Source organism: Diadema antillarum, unplaced genomic scaffold, assembly GCF_040938485.1.
Source record: "Diadema antillarum isolate AM-2024a unplaced genomic scaffold, OU_Dant_1.0 scf00000051, whole genome shotgun sequence".
Classification (NCBI taxonomy): Eukaryota; Metazoa; Echinodermata; class Echinoidea; order Diadematoida; family Diadematidae; genus Diadema; species Diadema antillarum.
The window spans coordinates 1,830,557-1,858,271 of record NW_027270940.1 but is presented as its reverse complement, the minus strand read 5'-3'; the positions used below and the strand labels follow the sequence as shown (position 1 = coordinate 1,858,271).

The window sequence follows — 27,715 nt, the reverse complement described above, 5'->3', positions numbered from 1 at the left end:
GGTGCGAAATTGTATCATTACACTATTTTTGTTATTATATTATTTTCACTAGTATGTTTATTTCTACTTTATCCTTTTGTTCAAAGTCAACGTGAGAAAACGTGTGGAATTGTATTCTGATATGTACGAAACGCATTTCAAAATCACTCCAGAAAGAGAAAAGGCCGTTCGGTGTCTGGAAGACGGTGATTCCTCTAATTTTAGTTGCCACATGCTGCAGCTCATCGGCGTCAGCAAACGACCCTCGTCAGTTGACCCTCGGGGAAGTTGGCAGCATCACCTTCGATGCTCCATGGAATCCAGAGGACGGGCTCTTTCCTCACTTCACGATCCAATTCGAGTCTCAGAGCCAACCTTTCTGTACTTTGATCCAGCGCCATCAGCGAGGGTTCAAGTCTCCAAGCCAACATGATCGTTTCCGAGTTAGCTACACACTAGGAGAAACTGATTTGCAAGCCACAACCGACATATCAGACGTGTCTCACGAAGATGCAGGGGTGTACATCATGATTTTGACATCGATTGATGCGGCAAGTGGCACTACCATTAGAGTCGTCAAAGAAATTAAGGTATCTCCACCTCTGGGCGAGGCTCAGTGTCGCATACTCGATGCTCCCGAAGGATATTCCAACCATTACGCAAATGTTGCATGTCGAGCCGTAGCGGGCAGCGGAAATGTCACCCTGGCTTGCTATCAGGATGGCGTCCGTATCCCCTACATGCGAGAAATACGCACTAACGGTGAATACGTCTATGGTAGTTTCTGGATGAAATCAGGTGGTAGTCCTGTGTATTGCTGTTCTCATGATCATACTTCACGAATTGATGAAAGCACGTGTCTCGATTTTGTTTGGTCCCCCAAAGAGCCTACCACCGTCAATAGTCAGGGTCCTCCCTCGACAGGGCAGAATTCACAAAGAACCCCCAATGAATCGACTGATTCTGCTGGTAGCTTGCATGCTCAGCTTCTTATTGTTTTCGCATTGTTTGTTTTGTCTATAAAATTTGTCATTCCGTAGTTAAAGCGGGGTTCCCATTATCACGATTGGCGCCACGATTGAAATCGTGGTCTTAATCGTGCAGCAAGCGTGATGGTCTTATCAGATTGTATCAGATCTTAAGGTCAATCGTGGCAATCGCGTTAATCGTAGGAAAATTTTGGACGGTCAAAAATTTTCTACGATTAACACGATTAGTTTTTGATCGTGATCATCGCATCAGATCGTCTGGGATCGTATCCAAACGCAGCAAATCTCTTCTAATCGTGCTTCTTAATCGTGTTGATCGGGATTGACTTTTTCACTTCACTTCCGCTTATTATTATTATTTTTTGCCCATTTGCCCTTATTTTACTCATAAATTGATTTATTTTGTATTCTGATAGGTTGTAGCCTGCATCTTTAGATTGTTATTTCCCAACGGTAAATTGTATGACGGTGTGGGGTTTAATTGTCGTAATTCTTAAGGTACATTTTCAAAATCATTTTTTAATGATTTCATAAAATGAAAGTTGTATTACAGATTTTTAGATGTTTTCATACATTATGTTAATGATGTTTTCATCAATGAGTTGTTATTATCATTATACAGACACACAAAACAGGATATGGGATAACGTTTGTAACGAAAACAAAAAATGAGCAAAAATAAAATGGCAATTGTATGTCTGCACGTATTGACTAACGTCAGTACAAAGATGAAAATAATTTGATGAATCGTGCTTGAATGGGTACATATCAAAGGCAAATGGTTAATTTTTAAAAGTATATTACAGATTTTTTTTTTTTTGGGGGGGGGAGGGTTCAGTATCCTACTGTTTGTGTATTGTACATAGTAATTAAGAGTCGTTGTCTCATCAGCCATCGTTTGACCCCTTCTATTTTGACACTTTTCAATGTCTTTTTTTGTATGTTTGGTAGAGCATAATTCTAGAGGAAAATGGTTATTTTCAACTCTCATTATTACTGCAAATGTAAAGGTGACCATTGTCGTGGATGTGAGATCACCCGTATGATTATGACAATGAAATTCACTCTTATTATTTTTCACAGTTAGTTATTCAATAAGTGTAGCAATATACCCCAGCGGAATAATTTTGCGTAAAACCTCCTTTTTGGTTAAAAAGTGACATCATTTTGATTAGGGAGTCACTTTTCTGTTATGTGTGTGTATCAGTTATGTTATCAATAACCCATGAGATAAAGACATCTTGAAATAAAAAGGCATATGATACATACACTTTGCGAATATGAAATCGAACACATAAGCAATATTATCCATTCGGCCAACTTTCTTATATCAAGCCTATATTTAAACACACATAATACTATGTTACATAACATTCAAAATGATCCCATCCTCTTTCTTAGCTTCCATTTCATCATATAATTATTTTCTTCATGTATTGGAGAGAAAGGTCATTTTGTCTTGCTGTTTTTTTTTTTTCCTGGGGAAGAGGGGTAATCATCTGATCTTATGTATTTGGTTTCTTTATTTCATTCTTTTTTTTTGTGAGGGGGGAGGGTGAGCATGTCGATTTAATAATCTATTAATTTCTTTACGTTTGATATTAGACGAGGGGATATCTGAGGTTATGGCAGGCCTGGGTGCTGCTTTCTCTCTGATAACATAATCGTCATTAGCAATACTGCAAACGTTACGTTGTCATCATCGTCAACCTGTCAAGCCTTGCCATCATCAATGGTTGTGGATAAAATTAATAGGCCTAATCACTCTGCATATAATTTAAGGGAAACAATGAAATCCATCGTCAGCCGGACTATAATATTCCCATTCGGGTCCAATCGCGCCTTAAATGGGGGTCGCTTCTGATCCCGATCATAAAAGATATCGTATCTTATCTCAGCAGCCCGTATTGGTTCGCGGTATTCATATTAGAACGTATCAGTACGTTGCTGCACGTAAAAGATCGGGGATCCTCATCGTAATGGTCATGTTAGATCGGTACCAATCGTGAACTCAATCAGGACAATCCTGTCGGATCGTATTTGAACGGCAGACCAGATCGTGACAGATCGTATCGCTTGAAATAGACCAATCGTGACCATATCGTATCCAAGCGTACCAACACGTATTGACTCGCATAACCTCGTATCCAAACGTGAAATTTCAGACGAGTTCAACAATTTTTCCACGCTCAGTCACGAATGTCCAATCGTGGCGTTCGCAATGGATCGCACGATAGTGGGAACCCCGCTTAAGCTTATCGCTACTCTATAAAACTTAAACCATGCGAAACAGAGTGATTGCAAGTTCTGTTCCATCGGGGGGGGGGGGGGGGGTTACCTAGTGGACATTCAAGACACCTGACTCCAAATAACAGGACCTGAGTTCGAATCCAGCCCAGTACTTACGTCCTTGGGCAAAACGATTTTACTCACAATGTGCCTTTTTACCCAGGACGTGTAGTTAGTCATGCTGAGGGTAATTGCAGTGCCCTTTCGTAGAACAGTGTTAAAACTGAAGACCCTACCCTAGTTAAAGAAGATTTCACTCAGCAAAAAAAAAAAAAAAGAAGTTCCCCCTAACATTTTTGGATATATCCCAAAAAGTATTTTATGGATTTTCATAATTCAAACGGGAACATTAATGTGCGTATGGCCATTTTGCATCATGCGCTCAAGTTGTAGATCAGTTTGTTGAAGGAAATGGCATCGAACGTATGGAGTGGCCTGCAAGATCCCCTGACTGTAATCCAGCAGAGAATCCTTGCGATATCATTAAGCGGAAAGCGAGTATTAAAGAAGATGAAAGATGCCACTTCTATAATTCGTTGGAACTGGAATTTCGTGATAACCGTGTTCCTTATATCAGGAGTGCATTCTATATGAATTTTAGAATATAATTATATATTTTGTTATTGTGTATCAGACATTATGCGTTGTCTATTAAAAGGTGGTGTCGCTGTACGAACCATGATAGATGCAATGAAACGTGACCCAATGGTTTTAGGGCAACATAACGTATTTCTTTCATTTCAAGTTGTGCAATTTTGATCTTCGAATTGATTAGTACTTCAAACACGTAACAAGTGATAAACAGCACGCTACTGTAGTTTCAAAGAACCAAGTCCCAACGTTCCGCTTTCAAAATAGGATGAATTATTGGAGGATGTAGAGTGGTACAGGTTGGGAATCGCGCGCGTGCCTGTGGTGATTATGATCGGAGCCTTCTACATTCATTGTACAATGTATTACAATTATTCTTTTACACTGTACTCAGTACATGTATCGTAATGGAGAGCTCTGATCATGTTGGAAGTGGTGCGCCCTCAGTGGCGGGGCGCGGCTCACGATATTGCTTGGCATATGTACACACTGAAGAATCACGATTATACAGCTGCACACTATATTCAATGATACTCGGTATTATGATGATATGTATTTTTTTTTGTCTTTGTCGATTTTTATAGAATATTATATGCTCAAACCATATATCTATTTCTTAAATTGCATTCAATGATAATTCTTGCCCATTTTTGTCCCACCCTTTTTATGGTTGTTTTTGGTATGTCATGGTTCCTTCCTTTTGGATGTGCTTTTTTTTTTCTTCTTCTTCTTCTTGCCCCTATTTATTGCAAATCCAGTTCTTTTTTATGCGACTCATGATTTATGTAACAGTGTATAACGACATACAGTTTTAATATTGTATATTTGCTCAGGGGATCAGCCTCGAAAGGCCCATGGCCTACTGCTGATTTCCTCCACCATTTATTTTAATTGTTATGTCAATCTGGAACACACACTTTTTACTTTTAACAGTGATTATGTATTTATCCAAAATAATTTTTGGTTTGTATATGTATGTGTTAGAACTGATTGATTGTGTATTTATATGTTTTTACCTGAACTGTGAAAATAAACTGAAACTGAAACTGGAACTGAAACTGAAACTATTGATTCCTTTTTTTTTTAATACTTTCAATCCATATTAAAAGTCAACCTGAATGTACTCCTGAAGGTGTTAATGTTGACGAAACGACCCTCACTCTAAGCGCTAATGACACAAAAGAGAGAGAGAGAGAGAGACAGAGAGACAGAGAGACAGAGAGAGAGAGAGACGGAAAAACAACATTGTTGCACTAAACGACGATATGGCATGGATAACTAAAATTCGTCCTAAACACTAATAGAACTTTTGTCATAATTTATTGTTTCCCAAGCCAATCTCCGGAAAATTGAAGTTTAAAGTATCTCATTGAATGGTGACTTGACAATTTTTTTTTTTCAGTTCTCCGAAATATTTAGGAGTTTTGTTAGATAAAGAACTGAAGTAATCGAAACATATTGAAAATTACTTTACGAAAAAGTGTCTGCATGAGAGCGAAGGGTTTTCCTCAAAGCATAATAATGTAGTGTTACCTCGATTTGGTTACTGTGGTGTTGTTAAGTCAAGTAGTTTTCAATCTCGTGAAACAAAGCTGCTATACTTGAATAAGATAAAATATAATGAAATTTAATCAAAAAAAAATAAAAGAGGCACGAAGCTTTTTTTATAAGGAATATGACATATGAAAATTCTCATTCGAAAATTAAAACATTATGACGTTTTAGTAAGTATAAGGAGAAGGAGGAGGAGTATCGCTTTGCCAGGGCTGTACAGCAGGGAGTGCAGGGAGCATGGACTCAATGGGAAGGGGTGGAGCAGAGGAAGGTGTCATGGAATGACCTTTGGTCAATGTCCTCTGGAGCTGTGCGCTTCAGGATCAGTTCCACCTTTGATGTTTTGCCGTCTCCAGTAAATCTTCAGAGATAGGGCATTGCGGAGGATGGTGGATGCAGGGTTTGCAACAAGGCGAAGGGCTCACCAGAGCACATTTTGTGAGCATGTGGAGGTCTATTACAGGCCTATACATGAAGGCACAATAATTTAATAATTTAATAACCAGAGGGTTTTTTTTTCATGGTTAAATCCAGAAACTCTGGTTAAGAATTTTTAACCAGAGTTTTTCTATTGCATACAGCTTACCAATAGTTTTTTCTCAGGTTAATGTTCAAGAAACTCGGGTTATCTACCCTTAGCTCTCTGACCAAAGGTTAAATCCAAATTTCTCTGGTTAGCCCCACTTACGCACTTAGACGTAGAGCAACCAAGGCTGCCATTCTGGAAACAATTCAGCTGGGAATTGGACTAGGAGAACTAGGCCTACTGCGCACTGTTTGTTCGTTAATTTCTGGGAAGATTCGTGTGCAGGAGTCGGGAACGCAGTGGAACAGCTAGTAGACTGTACTAGATCTATGCCTATGAGTTAGATCTAGTTCTCTAATTTAAAAAAAAATAGTTCTATCTATAGTATCACCATTATCAATGTACTAATCGATCTAATGTTAGATCCAGCTAGGTTCTTACTTTCTAGCTACATAGAATCTACTCATTAGACACTTACCTGGTATACTAGGTTAGAACTAGATCAAACGTCAGACTCTAGAACAATCTAGTTCTAAATTCTAGAAGGCCTGACTTTAGAGCCCTAGATACGTGAATGAAGGTAACACCAAAGAGGTAGATTCAATAGTATTAGAGGTAGACCTACTGCAAGTAGCTGTAACATAGACTAGATGTTACCGTTTGGTACAAACTGCGGCCAGCCCGAACGTAGCTAACGTTACAGCATATCTGTGTGAAGAAGCGCCCCGGGGTTAGAATATGTAACCGTAACAGTTGAGTTAGATCTACACAGTGGCGTATAGGGAAAACGCCGCCCGGGACAAACGTGAAAATTGAGCCCCTATATTTCTGAAAAAAGAGATCAACCCCAACCCCATCCTGATAGGGACTTTAAACAAAAAGTCAACATGATATGCTTTTTCAAGCACTTTAAAGGGGTCTTTTGAGGGTAATTTAAATGTAATAGATTTCGATAAATTTTGGCGAGCGAGCGCAGCGAGCGAGCCGAAAATTGTTGTATATTTTTCGCGTCATCATCACGTTTTGTTCTCATTTTTTTCGGGGGGGGGGATAAATTTTGGCGAACGAGCGTAGCGAGCGAGCCGGAAATTTTTATATTTCAGCTTACAAAGCATGGAATTCTTGTCATTTGTTTTGGCCTATTAAATCTTACAATTCTAATCAAGATATAGTGACGGCCTTATAGATAACGATTTATACCAGCAAACTGAAGCCTTGAAAAAATACTCCAATTTAGAACGCACGAGTGAGCCGAAATTTGTATATTTCCGCGTCATCATCTCGTTTTGTTCTTATCTTTTTTTTCAAGTTGTTTGGATAAATTTTGGCCAGCGAGCGCAGCGAACGAGCCGAAAATTTCTGTATTTCAGCTTACAAAACATGGAATTTTTGTCATTTTTTTTTTTGCTTTATCAATTCTTACAATTCTAATCAAGATATAGTGACGAGGACCTGAAAAAATGCTCTAAATTAGAACGCGCGAGTGAGCTGAAATTTGTATATTTCCGCGTCTTATTACGTTCTGTTCTTATCTTGTTTAATTTAGTTTTTTGCGCCCCCTCGTATGTTCGACACCTTTGGCGCCCTCGTTTGATCCAATGGGCGATTGCTTCAGAACGAAAGAAATAAAATTGCAGCCGCTGCTCCGTTTAACATTTTGTCTTCTAACGATGGCATGTGTGAACACAATAAACGTTTTCATTTTTTTGTTTTTATTTGTATGATTTTGTTGTCTCCCCCCTTATACTTCCATCTGTCCGTTTATTATCTTCCTGGCGTTTTAGCAATACCTTTGTTATGGCTCAAAAAGATCACTGATTATTTATCTAACCGTCAGTAATTTGTTGATTTTGATTCATGTTCTTCCAGGAGATTAAACATCGATTGTGGAGATGCATACAGTAAAGCCTCAGAATTTAATGAACACTTTGCCAGCGCTGCTTTGAATTTTTTAAATGAACATGAGGTTGAGAAAACTGACGTGACCGAAGTAGATAATATAGGAGAATCTGTCTTTTTTTTGATAATATGGACACATTTACAGTTGTATCTGAAGCTCAGGTTATGAACGAAATCATCAAACTGAAAAATAAAAAATCGACTGGAATTGATGGTATATCGGTTGAGAATTTGAAGGATGTGCTGATATATTGAATGAGTCTATAATGTAGTTGATAAATAGATCCATTATTGAAGGAGTTGTCTGAGATTCATGGAAAATAGCCAAGGTAATTCCGATATACCAAAAAGGAGATATGTCGAACCCTGATAATTACAGGCCGATTTCCCTGCTGCCTTGTATCTCGAAATTACTCGAGCGCATAGTTTCGTCGCAATTATTACACCGTCTTAATGCGAACAATGTCTTAACACCGGTTCAGTCTGGATTCAGGGCAAATCATTCCACTGTAACTGCCCTTGTGAAGGTTACTAATGAATGGCTTTTATCCACGGATGAAGGTGAACATACTCAGGCGATATTCAATTCAATTCAATTCAATTCATGCTTTATTTCATTTTTCGAAAAGAACATAAACATTTCACTTTCTTTGGTAACAGAGAATAAGGTTGCATAGTCAAAACAAAGTAAATTGAGAAAAATAAAGTCGAGGAACCTTGGAATAAGAAATACGTTGTAATGGAAATTGACTGAAGTGATAAAGACGACATAATACGTAAGACATCGAAAAATGGAGGGACCCACTAAAAAGACAATGCTTGTAGAATGTGGGCCCCTCAAGTACAGAATGTCAATAGAAATTGAACTGATGCAAAAAGGGGAAGAAAGACTGGGAATAAAGTAAAAAAAAAAGTCTGGAAGCCCACTAGGAAGATAGAGTATCAAACAGACATACATACTCAGGCGAGTAAACATAAAACGAAACTGGGACGACGAAACTAATACAGGGGGACTCATAGACAAGACAGAACGAGACAAGACTAATATAACAGGAAGACAATACAACGGACAGAAAGACAGAACAGGTCCAGTGATCCTCGACAGAATTCATTGAAAAAAAAAAATGATGGGATGCGTGAAAAGGATACCATTATATAGAAAAGTATAGAGAAATAGATGCAGAAATGATATAAATAAAATCCAACCTACTCTGTAGGTGTCTCAGGACAAGAGAGACGAGAAAATACGGTATATCACTTGTAAGCCAAGTTCTTCGAAAAGGAATTGAAATATCAAAAGCCAACAGGCTATTCAATTCTGTGGGATCCTAAAATTGCATTAAAGAAAACTTTAATCTTCTTTTAAATGAATATATAGAGGGGGAATTTTTTATATCATTATTCAGGGAATTCCAGTAAGTTGGGCCAGTGTAAATAAATGTGTTCTTAGCAAACATCGTTCGTAAAATAGGTAAATGCAATTCATTGGAGCGTCGAGTGGGATACTCATGGAATGATTGATTTCTTTGAAACATAGAAGCAAAAATGGACGGGAGTGAGTCGTTGCTGTACATGTACATAAATTGCCCCAAATTATATAAAAACAAATCTTTAATTGTTAATAGCTTATTGGAAGAAAATAACAAATTTGAGTGAGAGGGTATGCAAGGATAACAGATGACACGGAGAGCTTTCTTTTGTAGAAGGAACACTCTGTCCAGTAGATTCTGATGAGTGTTACCCCATACTAAACCACCATAATTAAGATAAGGCAATATCAATGAAGAATATAACATAAGTAATGATTTTTGTGGAATATACGAATTCATTCTATTTATAACGCCTATATTACGCGAGATTGTGTTGGATATATAATCAATATGTATTAACTTCCAGGAAAGTTTGTCGTCAACAATAATTCCAAGAAATTTAAGATGTGAAACTCTTTCTAACTGAATAACATTCAAAACTATAACTGTACTCAAAGTACCAACAGTATTACTGAAAATCATGTATTTCGTTTTTTTTTTGGGCATTCAAGGATAATCTGTTGGCTCTTACCAAATTACTCACTTTTTGTAATTCAGGATTAACTTTTTGAACAAGAAAATTAGCATCATTGTGGGCAAAAAAATACATTGGTATCGTCAGCAAAATGGATGAAAGAAAGTATTTGAGATGCCTGACAAAAATCATTAATATAAGCAATAAATAACAGTGGCCCTAATAAACTTCCCTGCGGAACACCACAATTTACTTCTCTTATTACTGAACAATTATCTTTGATTATAACAAACCGTCTTCTATTTTCCAAATAACTCTTGAACCACTCCAAGGCCTTCCCACGTATTCCGTAATGCGATAATTTGTGGAGTAGAATATCGTGATCAACAGTGTCGAAGGCCTTGGAGAAGTCCAAGAAAATACTAATTAAATGAGAATGAGTATCAATTGCGTGAGCCACTTTATCAATACAATATAAAAGAGCATGAGTTGTACTATGCTTCTCTCGAAAACCAAATTGCGAATTAGTAAAAATATTATGCAACTTCAAAAAAACAACAGTTCTCTTATAAATGAGTTTCTCTAAAACTTTGGACAACGATGATAATAATGAAATTGGACGATAATTACTGACATCGGATTTATCACCCTTCTTAAATAATGGAATTACTTTGGCCAGTTTCATCTTGTCAGGAAACACACCGTTAGAAATTGACAAATTGAATATACGAACAAGTGGATCAGCAACTGAAGATATAACACCTTTAAGAATGAAATTATCTATATCATCATACCCAGAACTCCTCTTGTTCTTAAAAGAAGATACAATATCGATAATCTCATGTCTATTAGTTGGAGTAAAATAAACAGAATTGGAATTGCGCTGGCCTAAATATTCAGTAAAATGATGCTCTGACGCAGGAATATTTTGGGCGTAATTTTCACCTATCTTTGAAAAGTAAGAATTGAATCCATTTGCAATGTGAACAGGGTCACTGATAATTTCATCATTCAACTTAATGTTGTCGAAACCAGATTTTTTAGTCGAAACATTCATAGCTTGTTTTAACACATTCCAAGTATTTTTCATATCAAACTTGTATCTTTGCAATTGCTTAAGATAGTATCTTTTCTTTTCAGAACGTAAAATCATAGTTAGAGTATTTTTATATGAACTGTATTTACGTTTTGATCGCTCATTTTTTTCCAATTTGTATCTATAATACAATCGATTTTTCCTGTTAATCGACCGAAGAATTGATTTTGTAATCCACGGCAACCTAGGTGTCTTTTTATAATCTGGTTTAGTTTTTTGTTTTGGAATTACAATATCCAAATGATAATTAAATATTTCCATGAAACAATCAAAAGACAAATCAATATCATCACTTTCAAAAACTCTTGACCAATCAACAGTTTCGAGAACCGCATCAAGACTAGCTAGCTTTTCAGACGAGACTCTACGACTCAATAAAGGAGATGAAAAAAATTTAACATTTTTAACTGAGGTTTTAAGCGCAAAATGAGTCATGATTGGATAATGGTCTGTCATATCTGAAAGAATTATATAAGAATTAATAAGGGGTAGGGTATTACAAAACATATTGTCGATCAGAGTAGCAGAGTGAGCAGTGACACGCGTAGGTTTCGAAATAAGCGGAAGAAAAGAAGAGGACAAAAATGTTTGAAGAAACGCGTGTGCGGCAGTATCATTTTCCAACTTGAGTAAGTCAATATTGAAGTCGCCGAGGAAGAAACAATCCTTATTTTTAAAAGCTGGGGATTTTATCAAATCTGAAAGGTAAGTTAAAAAATCCTTGATATTGGAGTTTGGTGGTCTGTACATAATGCCGACTACAATATTCCTAATTCCTGGGATGTAAATTTCTAAAAAAATAATGATTAAACAATATTTTCCATTCTGGAAATATCATCATGAACAATACATTCAAAAGCATTCGATATGTACAGTGCAACACCTCCACCACTCTTATCGGGCCTGTTATTAGCAAATATATTGTAGCCGTCAATGTTGACAAAATTTTCAGTGTTGGAATTTAACCAGGTTTCACTTAAACCAATAACAGAAAATGCCTGATTTGCATCAGTCTCTAAAAATAATTTTAACTCATCAAAATGCTTATTCAAATGCAACAAAGAAAATGTATCTTCAGAAAAACTAATATATCTACACAAGATATTTTCAGTTAACTCTCCACCAAAGTCATAAGGCAATTCATTTACAGATGAATTAAAGTTTTCAGCGACAGCATTGTCATAAAAAAATTGTTCGTGAATTAGATACTCCACGAACAGGATCTGAATCTAACCTTATGTGCCTAAATAACTAAAAAAAGTCATTATTTGAAAGAGAACTAAACGGCGCATTCGGGAAATTAGCCATTATAAATGTGGAACATATCTATGAAAATTTGTATACCGATCGAGCCTCAATGACAGGAAGGAGTGCATACTGCGAGAAAATAAGAAACCAACAGAGTAAGGTAAGACACTGGGGAAGCCGAAGAACATGGATTCTGTCAAAATCATAATGAGCAGAGGATCGCTGCGAAGAAGTCGAACAGGGAAGAAAAGAGAGCAGTACAAAGTAGACGAGAAAGTTCAGTAACAACGAAGAGAAACATGAAACACACATAACATGTAAACGAGGACAAATCGGTTGTCTCCGAGGGCTTCCGAGACGATAACAATGGAATATATACAACATAGAAATCCGAACGGACATTAGGAATGACATGCTAATAGTTTTTGACTGGCTCCCGCAATGTATAGCTGGCAACGGCGTAGCCAGGATTTCATCTTAGGGGGGGGGGGGGGGCGGTTAGTCTGCGAGGGAGCGAAGCGACCGAGCCCGAGCGAGCGGAGCGAGCGAGGGGGGGGGGGAGGGTGTGGGAGGGGGGTGTCCCCCCTTCCACGGTAAGAACTTTTTGCATTTTGATGTTGTAAATGGTGCAATTTGATGCATGTTTCTGCGCGTTATATAGACGTGAAACATTCCCACTTGTTTAAGGCAGCAGTTTATTTTGATGTAGATTATTATTGAACAATTTGCCTATAAAATGCTATAAGTTAAATACACTTCTTGTATTAACTCTTTTCACTGAATATCATGAACGCGACTGAACCCGAGAGAGCGGAGCGAGTGAAGGGGGAGGGGAGGGTGTGGGAGGGGGGTGTCCCCCTCCCATGGTGAGAACTTTTTGTATTTTGATGTTGCAAATGGTGCAATTTGATGCATGTTTTTGCGTGTTTTAACGAGTTGAAACAGTCCCACTTGTTTAAGGTTGCAGTATATTTTGATGTAGATTATCATTGAATAATTTGCCTATAATATGGTATAATTTAAATACACTTCTTGTATTACTTCTTTTCACTGAATATCATGAACGCGACTGAACCCGAGCGAGCGGAGCGAGCGAGGGGGGAGGGGAGGGTGTGGGAGGGGGTGTCCCCCTCCCACGGTAAGAACTTTTTGCATTTTGATATTGCAAATGGTGCAATTAGATGCATGTTTTTGCGCGTTTTATCGACGTGAAACAGTCCCACTTGTTTAGGGTTGCAGTATATTTTAGTGTAGATTATTATTGAACAATTTGCCTATAAACTGGTATACGTTAAATACACTTCTTGTATTAATTCTTTTCACTGAATATCATGAACGCGACTGAACCCGAGCGAGTGGAGCGAGTGAAGGGGGAGGGGAGAGTGTGGGAGGGGGGTGTCCCCCCTCCCACGGCGAGAACTTTTTGCATTTTGATGTTGCAAATGGTGCAATTTGATGCATGTTTTTGCGTGTTTTAACGAGTTGAAACAGTCCCACTTGTTTAAGGTTGCAGTATATTTTGATGTAGATTATCATTGAACAATTTGCCTATATAATGGTTTAATTTAGATACACTTTTTGTATCAATTCTTTTCACTGAATATCATGAACGCGACTGAACCCGAGCGAGCAGAGCCAGGAAGGGGGGAGGGGAGGGGGTGTCCCCCCTCCCACGGTGAGAACTTTTTGCATTTCGATGTTGCAAATGGTGCAATTTGATGCATGTTTTTGCGCGTTTTATCGACGTGAAACAGTCCCACTTGTTTAAGGTTGCAGTATATTTTGATGTAGATTATCATTGAACAACTTGCCTATAAAATGGTATACGTTAAATACACTTCTTGTATTAATTCTTTTCACTGAATATCATGAACGCGACTGAACCCGAGCGAGTGGATCGAGTGAAGGGGGAGGGGAGGGTGTGTCCCCCCTCCCACGTGAGAACTTTTTGCATTTCGATGTTGCAAATGGTGCAATTTGATGCATGTTTTTGCGTGTTTTAACGTGATGAAACAGTCCCACTTGTTTAAGGCTGCAGTATAATTTAGTGTATATTATTATTGAACAACTTGCCTATAAAATAGTATCATTTAAATAATCTTCTTGTATTAATTCTTACACTGAATATCATGAACACCGTCTGTTCAGCAGTCAAACAGAAAAAACATGCACACGAGGGTGTAGATAGGGGCATATCCCCTCCCACACGAAGGTGACTTTGCGTTTTCAGACCTGAAATTCAGCGATCTGTTGCAAATTTTTGGTGCAATACTTTTTCATCGAAGTGATAAAATCACGGAATTTAGCTCTTATTCCGAATGTGCACCATCTGTGTGTATGTATAAAGTCTAGTGAGGTATATATAGAGGAAGGGGGATTCCTCCTCCCTCTCGCGGAGCTTTTGCGTTTTTAGAATTGAAATAAAGCGATCTGGGTGTAGCAACAGTCTATACTTCTATGCATGGTGGAAGGAGGAGGGGCGGGGGAGCAGGGAGAAGGCGTGGGCGAGTGTTATCCCCACCCTTCCCTTCCGATCGAGCTTTTGCCTTTTTAAGGTTGAAATTGAGATATCTCATCTACGCATTTTTGATGGAATCACCATTTGGGAAATCACACACACACACACACACACACACACACACAACTGATGGGGGGGGGGCTGAGGGAGGAAAGGGTCGATTAAAAGGCCCGTTCCCCTTATACATGAGGGAACCTTGAGGTTTCGGAATATAAGTGATAAGTCTTGTGCACTCAGAATTATTCATAATTTTTTGTAAATCTAAAAAGTGTACTAAGCTAGGGAAAGAGGCATAGAGGGGGAGGGTTTGGGAGGGGGTATCCCCCTCCCAAGCACGAGAGATTTTGCATATTTTGAATTGAAATTCAACGATCTGGTGCACACTTTGAGTGAAATATTCAAAAAATATCTTATTTGATGAAAGGTTGCAAAGGAGACCCGCTTCATGTGCATGCATATACAGTATACACACATTTTTTTTTTTCCGCCTCCCAAATCCCCGGTCCAAATCTTAGGGGGGGGGGGGGGGGGCGATCGCCCCCATCGCCCCCCCCCCCCTGGCTACGCCAGTGATAGCTGTTGCGCTTTGAGCGCTCGAAAAGGTCCAGTTGTGATGTAGTGGATGGATAAAAGAGAAAAAAGAATCACTATGCTGAAAATAATAACAGGATAGAAAAAACCTGTTTGACAGACAGACTAACGAGTACAACATCCTGATATTACAAATGAAATCAGTGTGACACATGAAACGCTTATCAAACAAGGGCATTTGCCCATATAATTTAAGATGCATTTAAATATGACATTTCGGGGGCCCATGGAGTTCCTATAATAAACCAGATCACTAACATTAACAGTATCACAAGCCAAGGCCGTGTAAAAATAACCACTAAACGCATATGGAAAGCTGTGAATGGTGCGATGTTTTAGCCAATCGGGTTGCAGGGACTCCCATTATGCATAATCAATATACAAGGAACACATATGGAAAGATTTATAAGCATTACAGGGGTCAGTGACTGAGTGAACCAACTGCAAGTCACTGATGTTATTCAACGTGGGCTCACTAGAATAAATCAATAGGTGACCGGACAAAAGCCAAACAAACAAAACACAGGCGTGATCGAGAAGGCTAAAAGTAGGCTGAAACACTTAAGGTTTTCAATAGTTTGTCAGACTGAAGAAAAAATGAGTGCACATAGTGATAACACATAATCAACAACTGATGTGTAACAAAAATAATCAGCTGTGGTGCTAAGTACGTAATAAACTATGATAGATTATGCATGACTCAGAGGAGAAGGAATCTGATGGAGCAGGGTTCACGACCACAGAAGACTGTACACTATCATGCAGACAAAGAGTAATTTGAGATCATTTAAAGGATCAAAGTTGCCAATTTTAAAGAATTTGGAGGACTAAAAGTAGGCAGGAGCACCTGAGGTATCCAACAGTTTGTTTGACTGAAGAGAACATGAATGCTCATGGTGATTACACAAATTATCGGAAACTGATGAGAATAGTCAGCTCTGGGTGTTAAGTGCGTAAATTGACTATAATAGAGGTTATGCATAACCATAAGAAGACGGAATCTGGAACAGGGTTAACGACCACAACAACTTGTGTACAATATCATGCAGGCAGGGAGTGATATAAAAGCGCTTAAAGATCGGTTTGCCTGAGTGAATAAACTCCGTGGATGGTTGAAAAAAACCACACGGGAATCTGGAACAGAGGAATTTGATTTGTATAGTTTGATTGTGTCTATGCATGGAAAACATCGGTCACCTATTTGGTAGTTGTAACAATCAACTCGAGATTATGCATGAGTCCTCAATTACAAACACACTGGTTCAACAAACAAAATGAAAAGCACAATCATTTCAGAATACAAGGGGGAAGTGCTGACACGGCTGTTGGCTGTTTGGAACAAACTGTTAATTGAGGTCACTCAACCTCTAGTATGTGTGGTACATTAAACAACAGCAGCTAGGAATGCATTGAACACCCGAAACGAAGTATAATTACATAATATGACCTGCGCAACGTCAGCCGAGACTTGGCCTTTAACTTTTACAAGCATACCAGAAACCTGAAACCACCCTAGTTAAAGAACCAAAGAACCAATATTCGTCGACCTACGGAAAGCGTTTGACACTGTCGACCACAATGTAATGTTAGACAAGTTGTCGAGAATTGGAATAAATGGAGGTACACTTCAGGGGTTTAAGAGTTATCTGACGGGCAGGAGGATAGTGACTAAGGTCAATAACGCATTGTCTGATGAAATGTACTTAACTCATGGCGTGCCCCAGGGCTCTCTTCTTGGCCCTCTACTGTTTTTTTTTTTTTTGTTTTCATTAATGACCTGCCTCGCATTTTGCAGTCATGTCTTGTTCATCTGTATGCGGATGATACAGTCATCTACTACACCAACAAAGATGTTGAAGTTTTGGAGTCCATTTTAAACAAAGAAATGCAAGTTTTGGATCAGTGGATGTCACAGAACAAATTATTGGTCAATTATTCAAAGACCGTCAGTATGCTTTTTGGGACGAGATTTATGCTCTAACGGTGTAATAATTCACTAGATGTAAAAAAAAAAAAAAAAAAATACCCAGATTCGAAATGTTGAAACGGTAAATTATCTTGGAATTCATATCGACGCTGAGTTGAAATGGAATATCCATGCAGATAAAATGTGCCAGAAAATCAGTAGACTGATTGGTTTACTTAGATGATTAGGACATGTTGCAAATGAATCAAATTTGAATTTGATATGTAAATCCGTGATTCTGCTACCACATTTTGATTACGCAAACGTTATCTGGTATTCCGCTCCACAAGGTTCTCTGTCAGCCCTTCAAAAACTACAGAATAGAGCGGGTCGTATGATTATGAGAATAAATCCATATTCTTTTGTTTCTACTTAACATGAAAATTCATGACATTTTGGGCCGGGAATCTCTTGAAAACCGATATAAAACAAGAATATGAGTGTGATGATTTATAAGATATTGCATAATTTTCTCCCTAATTACATATATGATAATATTTCTGGAAGATTTATTAATTATTCACTTCGTTCAAAGCAGATTTTGAATCTTCCAAAGCCAAATTCTGATAATTGTAAAAGGACTTCTTCTTTTCTGAAACAGGGGAATATCAATGTATAATCAATTGCCCATTGCTTTCTCTGGCCAAGATGACACCACTTTATTGGCTGGCTTTACCCCTCGAATCTTCGCAGCTATAACCTCTAGTTCGTCCTTCTCCTTCTCCAGAGGACTTCCAATACTCGGAGCTCCCAACACCTCCTCTGCGAGTGCCCTGACTTGCCCAGGTGGGGTCTTCTGGTCCCGGCCACACTGTCTACATGGTCTCCTAGACACACCGTCAGCATTTCCATGGCTCCCCCCCCCTACCGGTGCTGTATCTCGAAATCCCGTACTCAAACGCCAGCTCCAACCGTACGTGCCTGCCAGAACTGCCTCTCTGACTCTCTGGTCTCTACCCCTCTGTAGGCTGGAGATGGGTGATCTGGGTCCTATTGAGTTGGCAACTCAATGCTCCTGCTGCTCCTCCTCTCAAGTCGATTTGATGTTTCCCTCCTTCCGGTGGTCTCCACCCTGGCTCTGATTTCGTCCTCTTCCGTCACATCTACCCTGGTACTGTCAGCACAGCTCCCTGCTATAGCACCAATCATCCTCCCGTACTGTTTGTAGCCTCCGGAACACCGCATTGTGGTGGTGATATACCACCCTCGGTGCTCTTTTCTTCTTCTCTTCTGTTGGCCCCAATCCAGCAGTCCTTCCCGTTGCTGGTGGTGGTGGCCGCCTCATACCCGTTTCAGCCCGAAATTCCTCCATCATCTGCTCCACCTCTGCCATCTCAAACTGCAGTTTTCTCCACAACTGCGCTGGTGAAAACTGCTTCGAGACGGCCGGTCCCAACTCCCCACCTGGTTCCAAATTCCGCTGGTTATTTATCCCCTTCTGCTTTCGAATTCCGCTGCTTCCTTATCCCGCTCATGACACCAATGTGTAGCGAAACAAATTTGTAGAGATCTCCCAGTCCTGACACCATGTGTGACCCTGCACCACAAAACAAACAAAAAGTCGCCAGACATGAATTTTAAATTTACGACCATATTCTAACAGAGCAGACTTTAAACTTTTAAATGATGAATAACTCTAATCAAATGGTCTCTCCTAACCTATCTCAATATTGGAAAGAAAGCATAAACTCAGGAAAAGTGTGAACTAAGAAAAGGAGCTCTAAAGTACAGTGTGCATTCAAACGCTTAATCTTTACCAAACCGTGCTGCCTGCGCGATCAAAAAACAGGACGTTAACCACCACAGTAACAACAATGAAAAGATTATCAGTGTAAACTAAAATTAAGCAAGCCTCATTAACACATTCCTTTCATAATTAATGTCAACTTTCAAAGCATTTGCGTTATCCTTTCAAAAGTTATTGGAGTTGAAAGTGAAAAGTGTGGACAGGGTTTTTGCAGAAAAGAAAAGGAGACTCTAAGACACACCTAATCACACTATTCTACCAAAAATGTTCGAGGTAAACTGCTAAAAAAACATACTTTCCTGCCCGTTTTTTAGCAAAATGTAAAAGAAGACTTGCGCTTTTAAAAGATATAAACAAAAATCAGGATTGGCTAGGTTGACCCATTTCACCTATTTTCAGTCTTCACGCAAAGTCAGTGTGTGCGAAGTTTTGTTTGTTTATTTGTGATGAACGGTCACATATGAAGAGTTTGTTTGCAAAAACCGATAAGTCCATATTTGCCAAATGGCGATATTTGTGATTAAAGGTCAAGAAAAAACAAAAACAAAGGAATTACAACAATAACCATCCACCTATATAACTGAGGCCATCTAAGAATTAGGAAAAATCTGCCCCTGTTTTCTGATTCCCTCAAGCAGCTAGGTTCATATGACCAAATATGATAACATAATGTGGCTATTCAATGGGCTGTTATTGGCTGGCATTTGTTTAATTTGCTACACCATGGCGGGCTGCCTATTAAAGCCTACAGTAGCACACACACACACACACACACACACACGCACAAATCATAATCTAGCTGGATTATTGGTGTCCCCGAAGCAAGCCTAAATCCAGGTTTACGACAGACTTGGAGTAATTTGTGATTATGATAATTCAGTTCAGTTTCTTCTCTTAAATAAAGCGCCCTTTTCGTCAGTCAACCTTTGTAGCACAGGGGGGCCCCTTTCGATGCAGCCGGCTCGCTGCGCGGGCAGTTCCGGCGCGGTCCGCCCGGGCCGGCCAGCGCGGGGCCGGCCGCCATGATGTACACAACCAACTCATACGGCTAGGTGGCACAATGCGCGCAAAACAAATGGTGATTACACCTGTCCTTGTCTCCCCCATCCGCAGGGTACTGCTTATCTAACTCTCTAACTCTTTACAGAAAAAATCTCTAACGATCACAAGATCTTAACCAGTGAGCCATGAGACCCCTCAAAATTGCATGAAACACACACAAAAGCATTGAAAAAATTAAGAAATATGCTAAAATGTAATTTAGATTGATTGAAGTTCTTTTGGTGTGATTATCGTGAAAGCGTAAGAGCCTTCAACCTGTCCGATCGGGAGTACCGAGTTCCGTCGTAAGTTGTTTTAGCATTATTGCATTATGTCAGGTTATAATTTATCATATTGACGAAAAAGACCTTAGAAATTTATTTGTCCATGGTATTCTTCCCGACACTTCTTGGACATTTGCGAATTCCCGTGATTTTTGTGACTTCATGCTAGATTCAATTTTTGCCATGGCGAGTCAGCGATTTAAATCGAAGCGCGACACCAAAGTCTACAGCGCAAAACCAAGGAAATGACAGCCCACACAAAGAGCACACACGCTGTCAAATTCGTAACGTACGTGATTGACAGCTGCATCAACCCATCTGTTCGATCCCAGCCCAGGGTGCCCATGGGAGGTGAGTACATCTTCATTGCCTTGCCCCCCCCCCCCCCCCCCCCCCGACCATACTCTACACTTCAATCCATCGCAACTCGACGAGGTCCCTTCTTCTTTTACATGGACAACTGAATCAACTCTATCGGTCCGATGCTAGCCCAGAGTGTCCATGGGAGGAGGCGTACACATCCATCTTCTTTGGATGACTGCTTTGCCCGCCACCCCTCCCTCCCCCACCTCGATTCCAAATCACAACTACCTATTACACCCCGATAAATGTTGACGTAGTTATACATATCATACCTTCGACCACTAAAACAATAATTTTTTGAATAATTCTGGCGCTATGGTCAGCAGGTCAGCAGTTAACATGGTAGAGTGTGACAATACGGCAATAGAATTTATCAGATATATTGTCATGATTATCATGATTGTACCTACACCGTAGAGTATACTGAGGAAGTCTGCCCTTGTACGCTGCGTGTGATGTGCATAATTGCAAAATACTTAGACAGGAATATGAAGGCAAATAACACAGCAGTTCAATGAACACATAAGCGTACGATGAGAGCATGGACTACAAAAATACTCCGAGTCAACCCAATTGTATACTGTTCCAAGATCAATTAATGAGAGAGAGAGAGAGAGAGAGAGAGAGAGAGAGAGAAAGAAAAACAAAAACAAAAACAAAAAAATTACAGCACCTTTTCACATAGGAATTGACTTGACCGTTGCCATTATGTACAGTCGTAATAGAGAGGTCGTCTAGGAGAGGAGATAGGGGCATATTAAGCTTTGTACTTCGCTTGCAATTTTGTTTCTGCTACAATGAGCTAGATAAACAGTCACAAGTTACATTTCTTCTTCATTTTCCACGAAATCGGCGAAGTAAAATTGGGTGATGAGCTGGGAGTCGACACTTACGCATGCGCAGTATAATGACAAAACTAAAGGAAACAAAACAAAAAGATCATAACACGGTGACCCCGGGCTCAATGTGCAAGTCTAAACGACTACTGCTTACTATATCCAGCCTCAGGGCGACACAGGCAATCATTTGAGGACGGGATCTCGTCAGGATCACATCTTATCAACCAAGGTGTAGCCTAAGCAATTAGTGGTATATAATCGTCATGGCGGAATCTACCATGAACACCAGCCCTTATAAGATTGACACGATAGAAATGCATGCTGGCGGGGATTCGTTTCGTCTGGTTCTTTCTGGCTTTCCGAAGAACTGTGGAAAAACGCTGATGGAAAAATGGCGTCACGTTCGAGACCACTACGATCACTTGAGACGGGCACTTTTGCTCGCACCCCGAGGTAATGGTTCCTACGGCTTACTAATCGTAGAGCCCGACCACGATGAAGCAGATTTAGCAGTTATTTTAATGTGCAACCAGGGCTTTGGTGCTATGTGCGGCTCTGGAACCATGGCCCTTGCCCGTTACGCCGTGGACTTCGGGATCGTGAAGCCTGTGGCACCTGAAACGCAAGTCAACATAGAGTGGGTCTGCGGATTGGTCAAAACTTTCGTGGAGTACGACGACCAAACCAAGAGATCTGGGAAAGCAAGATTCCGCAGCGTTCCAGCTTTTGCGTTCAAAACTGGTAAGGAGATTGTCGCGCTGGGTATTCTCAATTGCATACACGTATCGTATCATAGCTCTGATACACATGCAGATTGATTCCACATAACCATTTTTACACACACACATACACAGACTCATTCACAAAACACAACTATACTAATAATAATGAAAAATGTACAATCATGTTGAATGCACATGTAGTTTGGATGTGATTTCATGAATAAGTTGCATAAAAAGAATGCATTTTTTTTTTGGTAAGTTAACTTTCAGATCTTGTTCATTTTTTAACAATGTTGTGGTTAGAAAATCTCTGTGTACACGCAGGGACCTAAATGATTGTGTGTGCTGTGCCATCGCATAATATTCCAAGACAATATCGGTGAATTCAACTCCTCTGAGGCTCAGCTGGTATTCACGTTTTCCGTCAAGGTCTAGGACAGAATTTTGTATTCATCATTTATTCATGAGGAATCCTCCTTTCACAGGTAGCCTATTTCAGACCCTTTTAAAAATCAATAATAGTCTAAACTATGGCACCCTGACAGGAACGCAGAGCTGACCTATACCGAGTTAATTATTCATCAGCAATAATGGATAACTTGACTCCATCAGGTAAATGAGGTGAAAGCCAAGGGTGCGGAGGTTCCACGACATTTGTTCCTGAATATTGCTCCCACGAAATATTTGCACGCTATTAAAGCTAAATTCTATCCACAACCATGACCCTAACCTAAGGCCATAATCACAATCACAATTCTCACACCAAACTAAACCTAAAACCCCATCACAACCTTAACCCTATAGGTCACTGGAGCAAGTTAAGACAGGAACAATAATTGATTGTCTCAGGAGCAAAATGTCGTGTTACCGGATGGGGGGATGGGGGCTGGTGGTGGGGCTGAGGGGATGCAATCCTGCCCCTCCAATTATACAAAAACACACATAAGAATCTATGTCTCTTGACAAGAAAATAAAATAAATAGAAAAAATAAAAAAGCAAACTTGAATATCCATGAATTCCTGAGATTCCTTACACCATGGGAGAGGAAGGGGATGGTTCTATGACTATCAGACTGTGAGACCGTGTATGTCTTTTTCTGCTGAATGATTTTAATGTTTTCATAGTTGGCTGTGAGTTTGTCATTACGGAGCTTGACATTTTAGAAGCGCGGACGTTCAAAGGAAAAAAAAAAAAACATGCTCTCAGAGTGCGCAGAAGCGCGCGTCAAGTCGATCTATTTTCAGCTTGCGTCGCCTGAGTTTTTCACTACGCGTACTGGGCTATTTTTACGTCCGCACAGTTTGCAACGTAGAGAACTACGTCATGCACTGATCATAGTGGGGCGCGATTTTATTTTTTATACGTTGCGTCCCAACGTAATCTAAAGTTACTTTTCAACGCAACGTAGGGGAGAGGAGAACGTCCAGCGCACTCGTCGTCTCAAACGTCCGCGCGTCAAAATCTAAAGCTCCCTATTCTGGCAACAAGAGAACGAAGCAAAGAAGCAAACAATACCCCCCGAGTAAGAATCAATTTGACCAGGAAGGTTACTCGCATACATGCCGTACATGCACATAAGTTTTAAGTACGGTGCGCCAAGCTAGTGTCGTATGGTCTCTTTCGTCAACGAAACTGCCATTTCTTCATCATGTTGACCAATTGTCCTTTCATCGATGAAAAAAAAAAATATTTTGTTGAAGAAACATAATACAAACTGATGACTTATATTTACCTCTTCTTCGATATGCTACATCGCATAGATTTGGTAAATACCAAGGAATACGTGTTTGAATTCTGTACCTGGTGAAATGAAGTTTCGTCCGTCCCTTGCCTCTTTTAAGCGAATGTAAAAGATATTTGCTAAATGATTGGACTTCGGTGAAATTCTACCAAATATCTATATGTGACCCTGCTCCTCAAAACAAACAAAAAGTCGCCAGACATGATTTTTTAGATAAGACAATATTCTGAAAGAACAGACTTTAAGCTTTAAAATGACGTGTAACTCAAATCTAAATATTGGAAAGAAAGCACAAACTCAGGAAAAGTTGGAACTGAGAAAAGAGGCTCTAAAGTACAGTGTCTATTCAAGCGCTTAATCTTTGTGCTGGCTGTGCGATGAATGGGACAAAAAACAGGAAGTAAACCACCAGAGTACCAACAATGAAGGGATTACTAGATTAAACTGAAATTAAGCATACCTCATTGACACATTCTGTCCATAATTAATGCCAACTTTTAAAGCAGTAGCCCCATTCTTTCAAAAGTTATTAGAGTTGAAAGTGAAGAGTGTGGACAAGGTTTTTCAGAAATGAAAAAGGGATTCTAAAGACACCCCTAATCACACTATTCTGCAAAAAAAAATGTTCGAGATAAACTGCTAAAAAAACACACACTTTCCTGCCCATTTTATGATACCAAATTTTAGCATAATGTAAAGGAAGACCCGCTCTTTCAGAAAATATGTAAAAGTCATGTTCGGCTAAGTTGACCCATTTCACTTATTTTCAGTCCTCACGCAAAATCAGTGTGTGAGACTTTATGTTCGTTTTGAGGTGCACGGTCACATATAATGTCTGACATATCTTTCATCATCCTGTCACAGTTTGCCTGTTCTATTTTTTTTTTTTTTTTTTTAGATATCTCCGTCATTTCAAAACAGATTTTGATCAAATAAACTTTTTGATTCCCTTTAGAATTGTAAGCTCTTGAATATTTCATAGAGTGGTTTCTAAACATCTCGCAGAACGTCACAAGCTGAATCCTCACCTCAACCAGTACTGTATTACATAGGCAAAGCAAGTATGACCTTTTGTGAGCAGCAATGCCCTCACGAATAACCCGATGTCTCTACGATCTCAGCCGAATGGAAACATTTCCATTTTCATGTTTATACATCTTATTTCAACTTCGGGATAGTGTGACATCTGCATAAATGAATTGCTTCTTTTTTTTTCGTCCTTGTCATGCCATCAGATATGGAAGTCGATGTCGCTGGTTACGGGGCGGTAACGGTGGACATTGGTTATGGAGGAGCATATTATGCTTACGTCAGCGCAGACCAGTTGGGACTCGACGTTTGCAAGTCACCCATGAGAGACATCCAATCGGCAGCCGTCGCGGTGGCCAAGGCGGTAGGATCAGCGGTGAACCTGAGTCATCCAAATGATACGGATCTGGCTACCCTGTATGGGACCATCATAACGGATGGAAAAGACGAATGGAGTTTAGAGCCTTCTGTTAACATATGTGTGTCGGCTCTTGGACAGGTATGCGCTGATGTATACCACCAGTATTGACTAAAAATGTTTATTTTAATGTACGTAATGTGTAGAAAGGATATGGTCATGATCATTATATTGACATAATATCACAGATCACTGACAACGACAGAGTACTTTGTTAAATTTCCGCGAGGCGATGGGTTTCATTCGATTAAGTGTCTACTTTAAAATGAAATCCACTCCAAAATTTTGTCGATTACATAAGACAGAAAACAATTAGTATCTGCAGAATTGTGCAAAAGTTAGGCATTCTCAAATTTCAATATTTTTCTTCGAAAAACATGCACTTCCTTACTAGTCGTTATGACTATTTAAATCAGCAAGTTGATTGCATTGCAAGTTTTCAAGCCTTTAGCTGGCCTCGGAGACCTCTCAGTGACGTCTCCTATAATTGCGGCTAAGTCGAGGGGGACTAATTTCTGCCCATGACGTCTTCGAAACCTCTTTGACTTCCCCTTTTGTTTGGACATCAAGCTGATTATTTCTCCTTCGAGCAGTCGTATGTTTAAACTGCTGAATATCTTCAATCCTGTTAGATAAATGTCAATGTTATATTTGGTTGCAATGTTGTGAAACTGGATATCAAAACCCCAAAGACCGCAATTTCTTTCTTTCTTTCTTGGTTTCATCTATCGATCTTTCCTGCTCTTACTTTAATAATGCCTCGACGGTTTACTAGTCACTCTTTCCTCCATCAAAACTTGATATCAACTCCTAACATCTTGTCGTGTTGCAAGTGTTCCGATCTCCCCTGTGTAACACTATACTGATCCGGCAAAGAGAATTTGCTTCCCTGCGATTTTAATTCGGTGACATTGAGAACCATCACCAGCACCATAATCCGGAAAGAATATATCGTATATCGTATATCATTGTGTTCATTCTCTTCTTTGTATATGTCCGCTGTTGTACTTTCTTACCAGTGTTTGTACCCAATTCTTCTCAATATCACTTTTTGTAGGTTCATTAAGTCATTTTTTTGTTGTCTTATGTATTTTCTTAGGGTTCCACCATCATACAAACATTGCCTTTTAGTGGGACCTTCCATTTCCATTCCTATCATTGTACTATGCATGTATATATACCTTAAAAATACGATTATGTTGTTACTCATGACAACTTATTATTATTACATATTATTACAAATATGTTCAATTAATTCATTGAATATGATACTCCCTGTTTGTTTAATGGAAATGAAAATAAAGTTAAATGAATGGAATTGGAAGAACATCTTCGGAAGCGTGAACAAACATGAAAAAAAATTAAATCAAGCAATAATGACATACTGATATGTGTGATTCTAAAAAAGAGAAACTTTATTTTTCTCCTCTTTCCAGATTTTGAAATCCTTTTCTCCCTAAATCCCGTTTCAGGTATCCAGATGTCCATGCGGATCGGGAGTGACCGGTCGAATTGCTGTGCAGGTCCACAAAGGGCTTATTGACCTTAATCAGGTACGGCGGTTCGAAAGTGGAGTCTCCGGTTTGGAGTTCACTGGGAAGGCCGTGGAGACGACCAAAGTGGGGAACTACGATGCGGTGGTGGTGGAGGTTGCCGGAAAGGGCCACTTCATCGGGAGAAGCACTTTCTTCGCTGAGGAGGGGGATGCACTGAGTAATGGGTTCCGATTAGAGTAAGGGGACAGGCTACCAGCGTTTAGAAATGAGGGACTGGTGGTCTCTAAAATGACGTAGTCTTGTGAAGCACTATCATTTGATGGTTGATTTGGTGGTTGAAAAGAAATACATTCATTATATACATATGTGACCCTGCACCACAAAACAAACAAAACGTCGCCAGACATGAAATTTTAGTTAAGACCTTATTCTGAAAGAACAGACTTTAAGCTTTAAAATGATGTATAACTCAAATCAAATGGACTCTCCTAAATATTGGAAAGAAAGCACAAACTCAGGAAAAGTGTGAACCGAGAAAGGAGGCTTTGAAGTACAGTGTCTATTCAAGCGCTTAATCTTTACCAAACCGTGCTGGCTGTGCAATGAATGGGACCAAAAAAAAAAAAAAAAAAAAAACAGTGAGTAAACCTTGCATATAACAACAATGAGGGGATTATCAAAATAAATTGAAATTAAGCATGCCTCAATAACACAATTTTTCCATAATTACTGATATATTTCAAATCAGTAGCACTATCCTTTAAAAAGTTATTCGAGTTTGAAG

The 27,715-nt window shown here is 39.4% G+C and overlaps 2 protein-coding genes across 2 annotated transcripts in view; both read left to right on the top strand.

Annotated features, from left to right (window-relative positions):
* Positions 1-18,332, top strand: part of LOC139715580 (uncharacterized) — a 59,712-nt gene extending 41,380 nt beyond the window's left edge. Inside the window, exons 3-4 of the mRNA XM_071627141.1 lie at positions 153-790; positions 18,218-18,332. Coding sequence (XP_071483242.1) covers positions 153-790; positions 18,218-18,332 — 753 coding nt within the window. The remainder of the gene's footprint in view (positions 1-152; positions 791-18,217) is intronic.
* Positions 18,333-21,787: 3,455 nt separating this feature from the next.
* Positions 21,788-27,171, top strand: LOC139715579 (trans-L-3-hydroxyproline dehydratase-like). The gene is made up of 3 exons (XM_071627140.1): positions 21,788-22,265; positions 25,224-25,516; positions 26,908-27,171. The coding sequence occupies exons 1-3, from the start codon at positions 21,788-21,790 to the stop codon at positions 27,169-27,171; spliced, it is 1,035 nt and encodes a 344-aa protein (XP_071483241.1).
* The last annotated feature ends 544 nt before the right edge of the window (positions 27,172-27,715 follow it).

What these genes read in the sequence shown, in the direction of transcription:
- LOC139715579 (XM_071627140.1), top strand. Translation starts at nt 21,788, where the DNA reads ATGGCGGAATCTACCATGAACACCAGCCCTTATAAGATTGACACGATA. An exon ending in AGCTTTTGCGTTCAAAACTG is followed by an intron (nt 22,266 to 25,223) that starts GTAAGGAGATTG and finishes TCATGCCATCAG; the next exon opens with ATATGGAAGTCGATGTCGCT. An exon ending in GTGTGTCGGCTCTTGGACAG is followed by an intron (nt 25,517 to 26,907) that starts GTATGCGCTGAT and finishes ATCCCGTTTCAG; the next exon opens with GTATCCAGATGTCCATGCGG.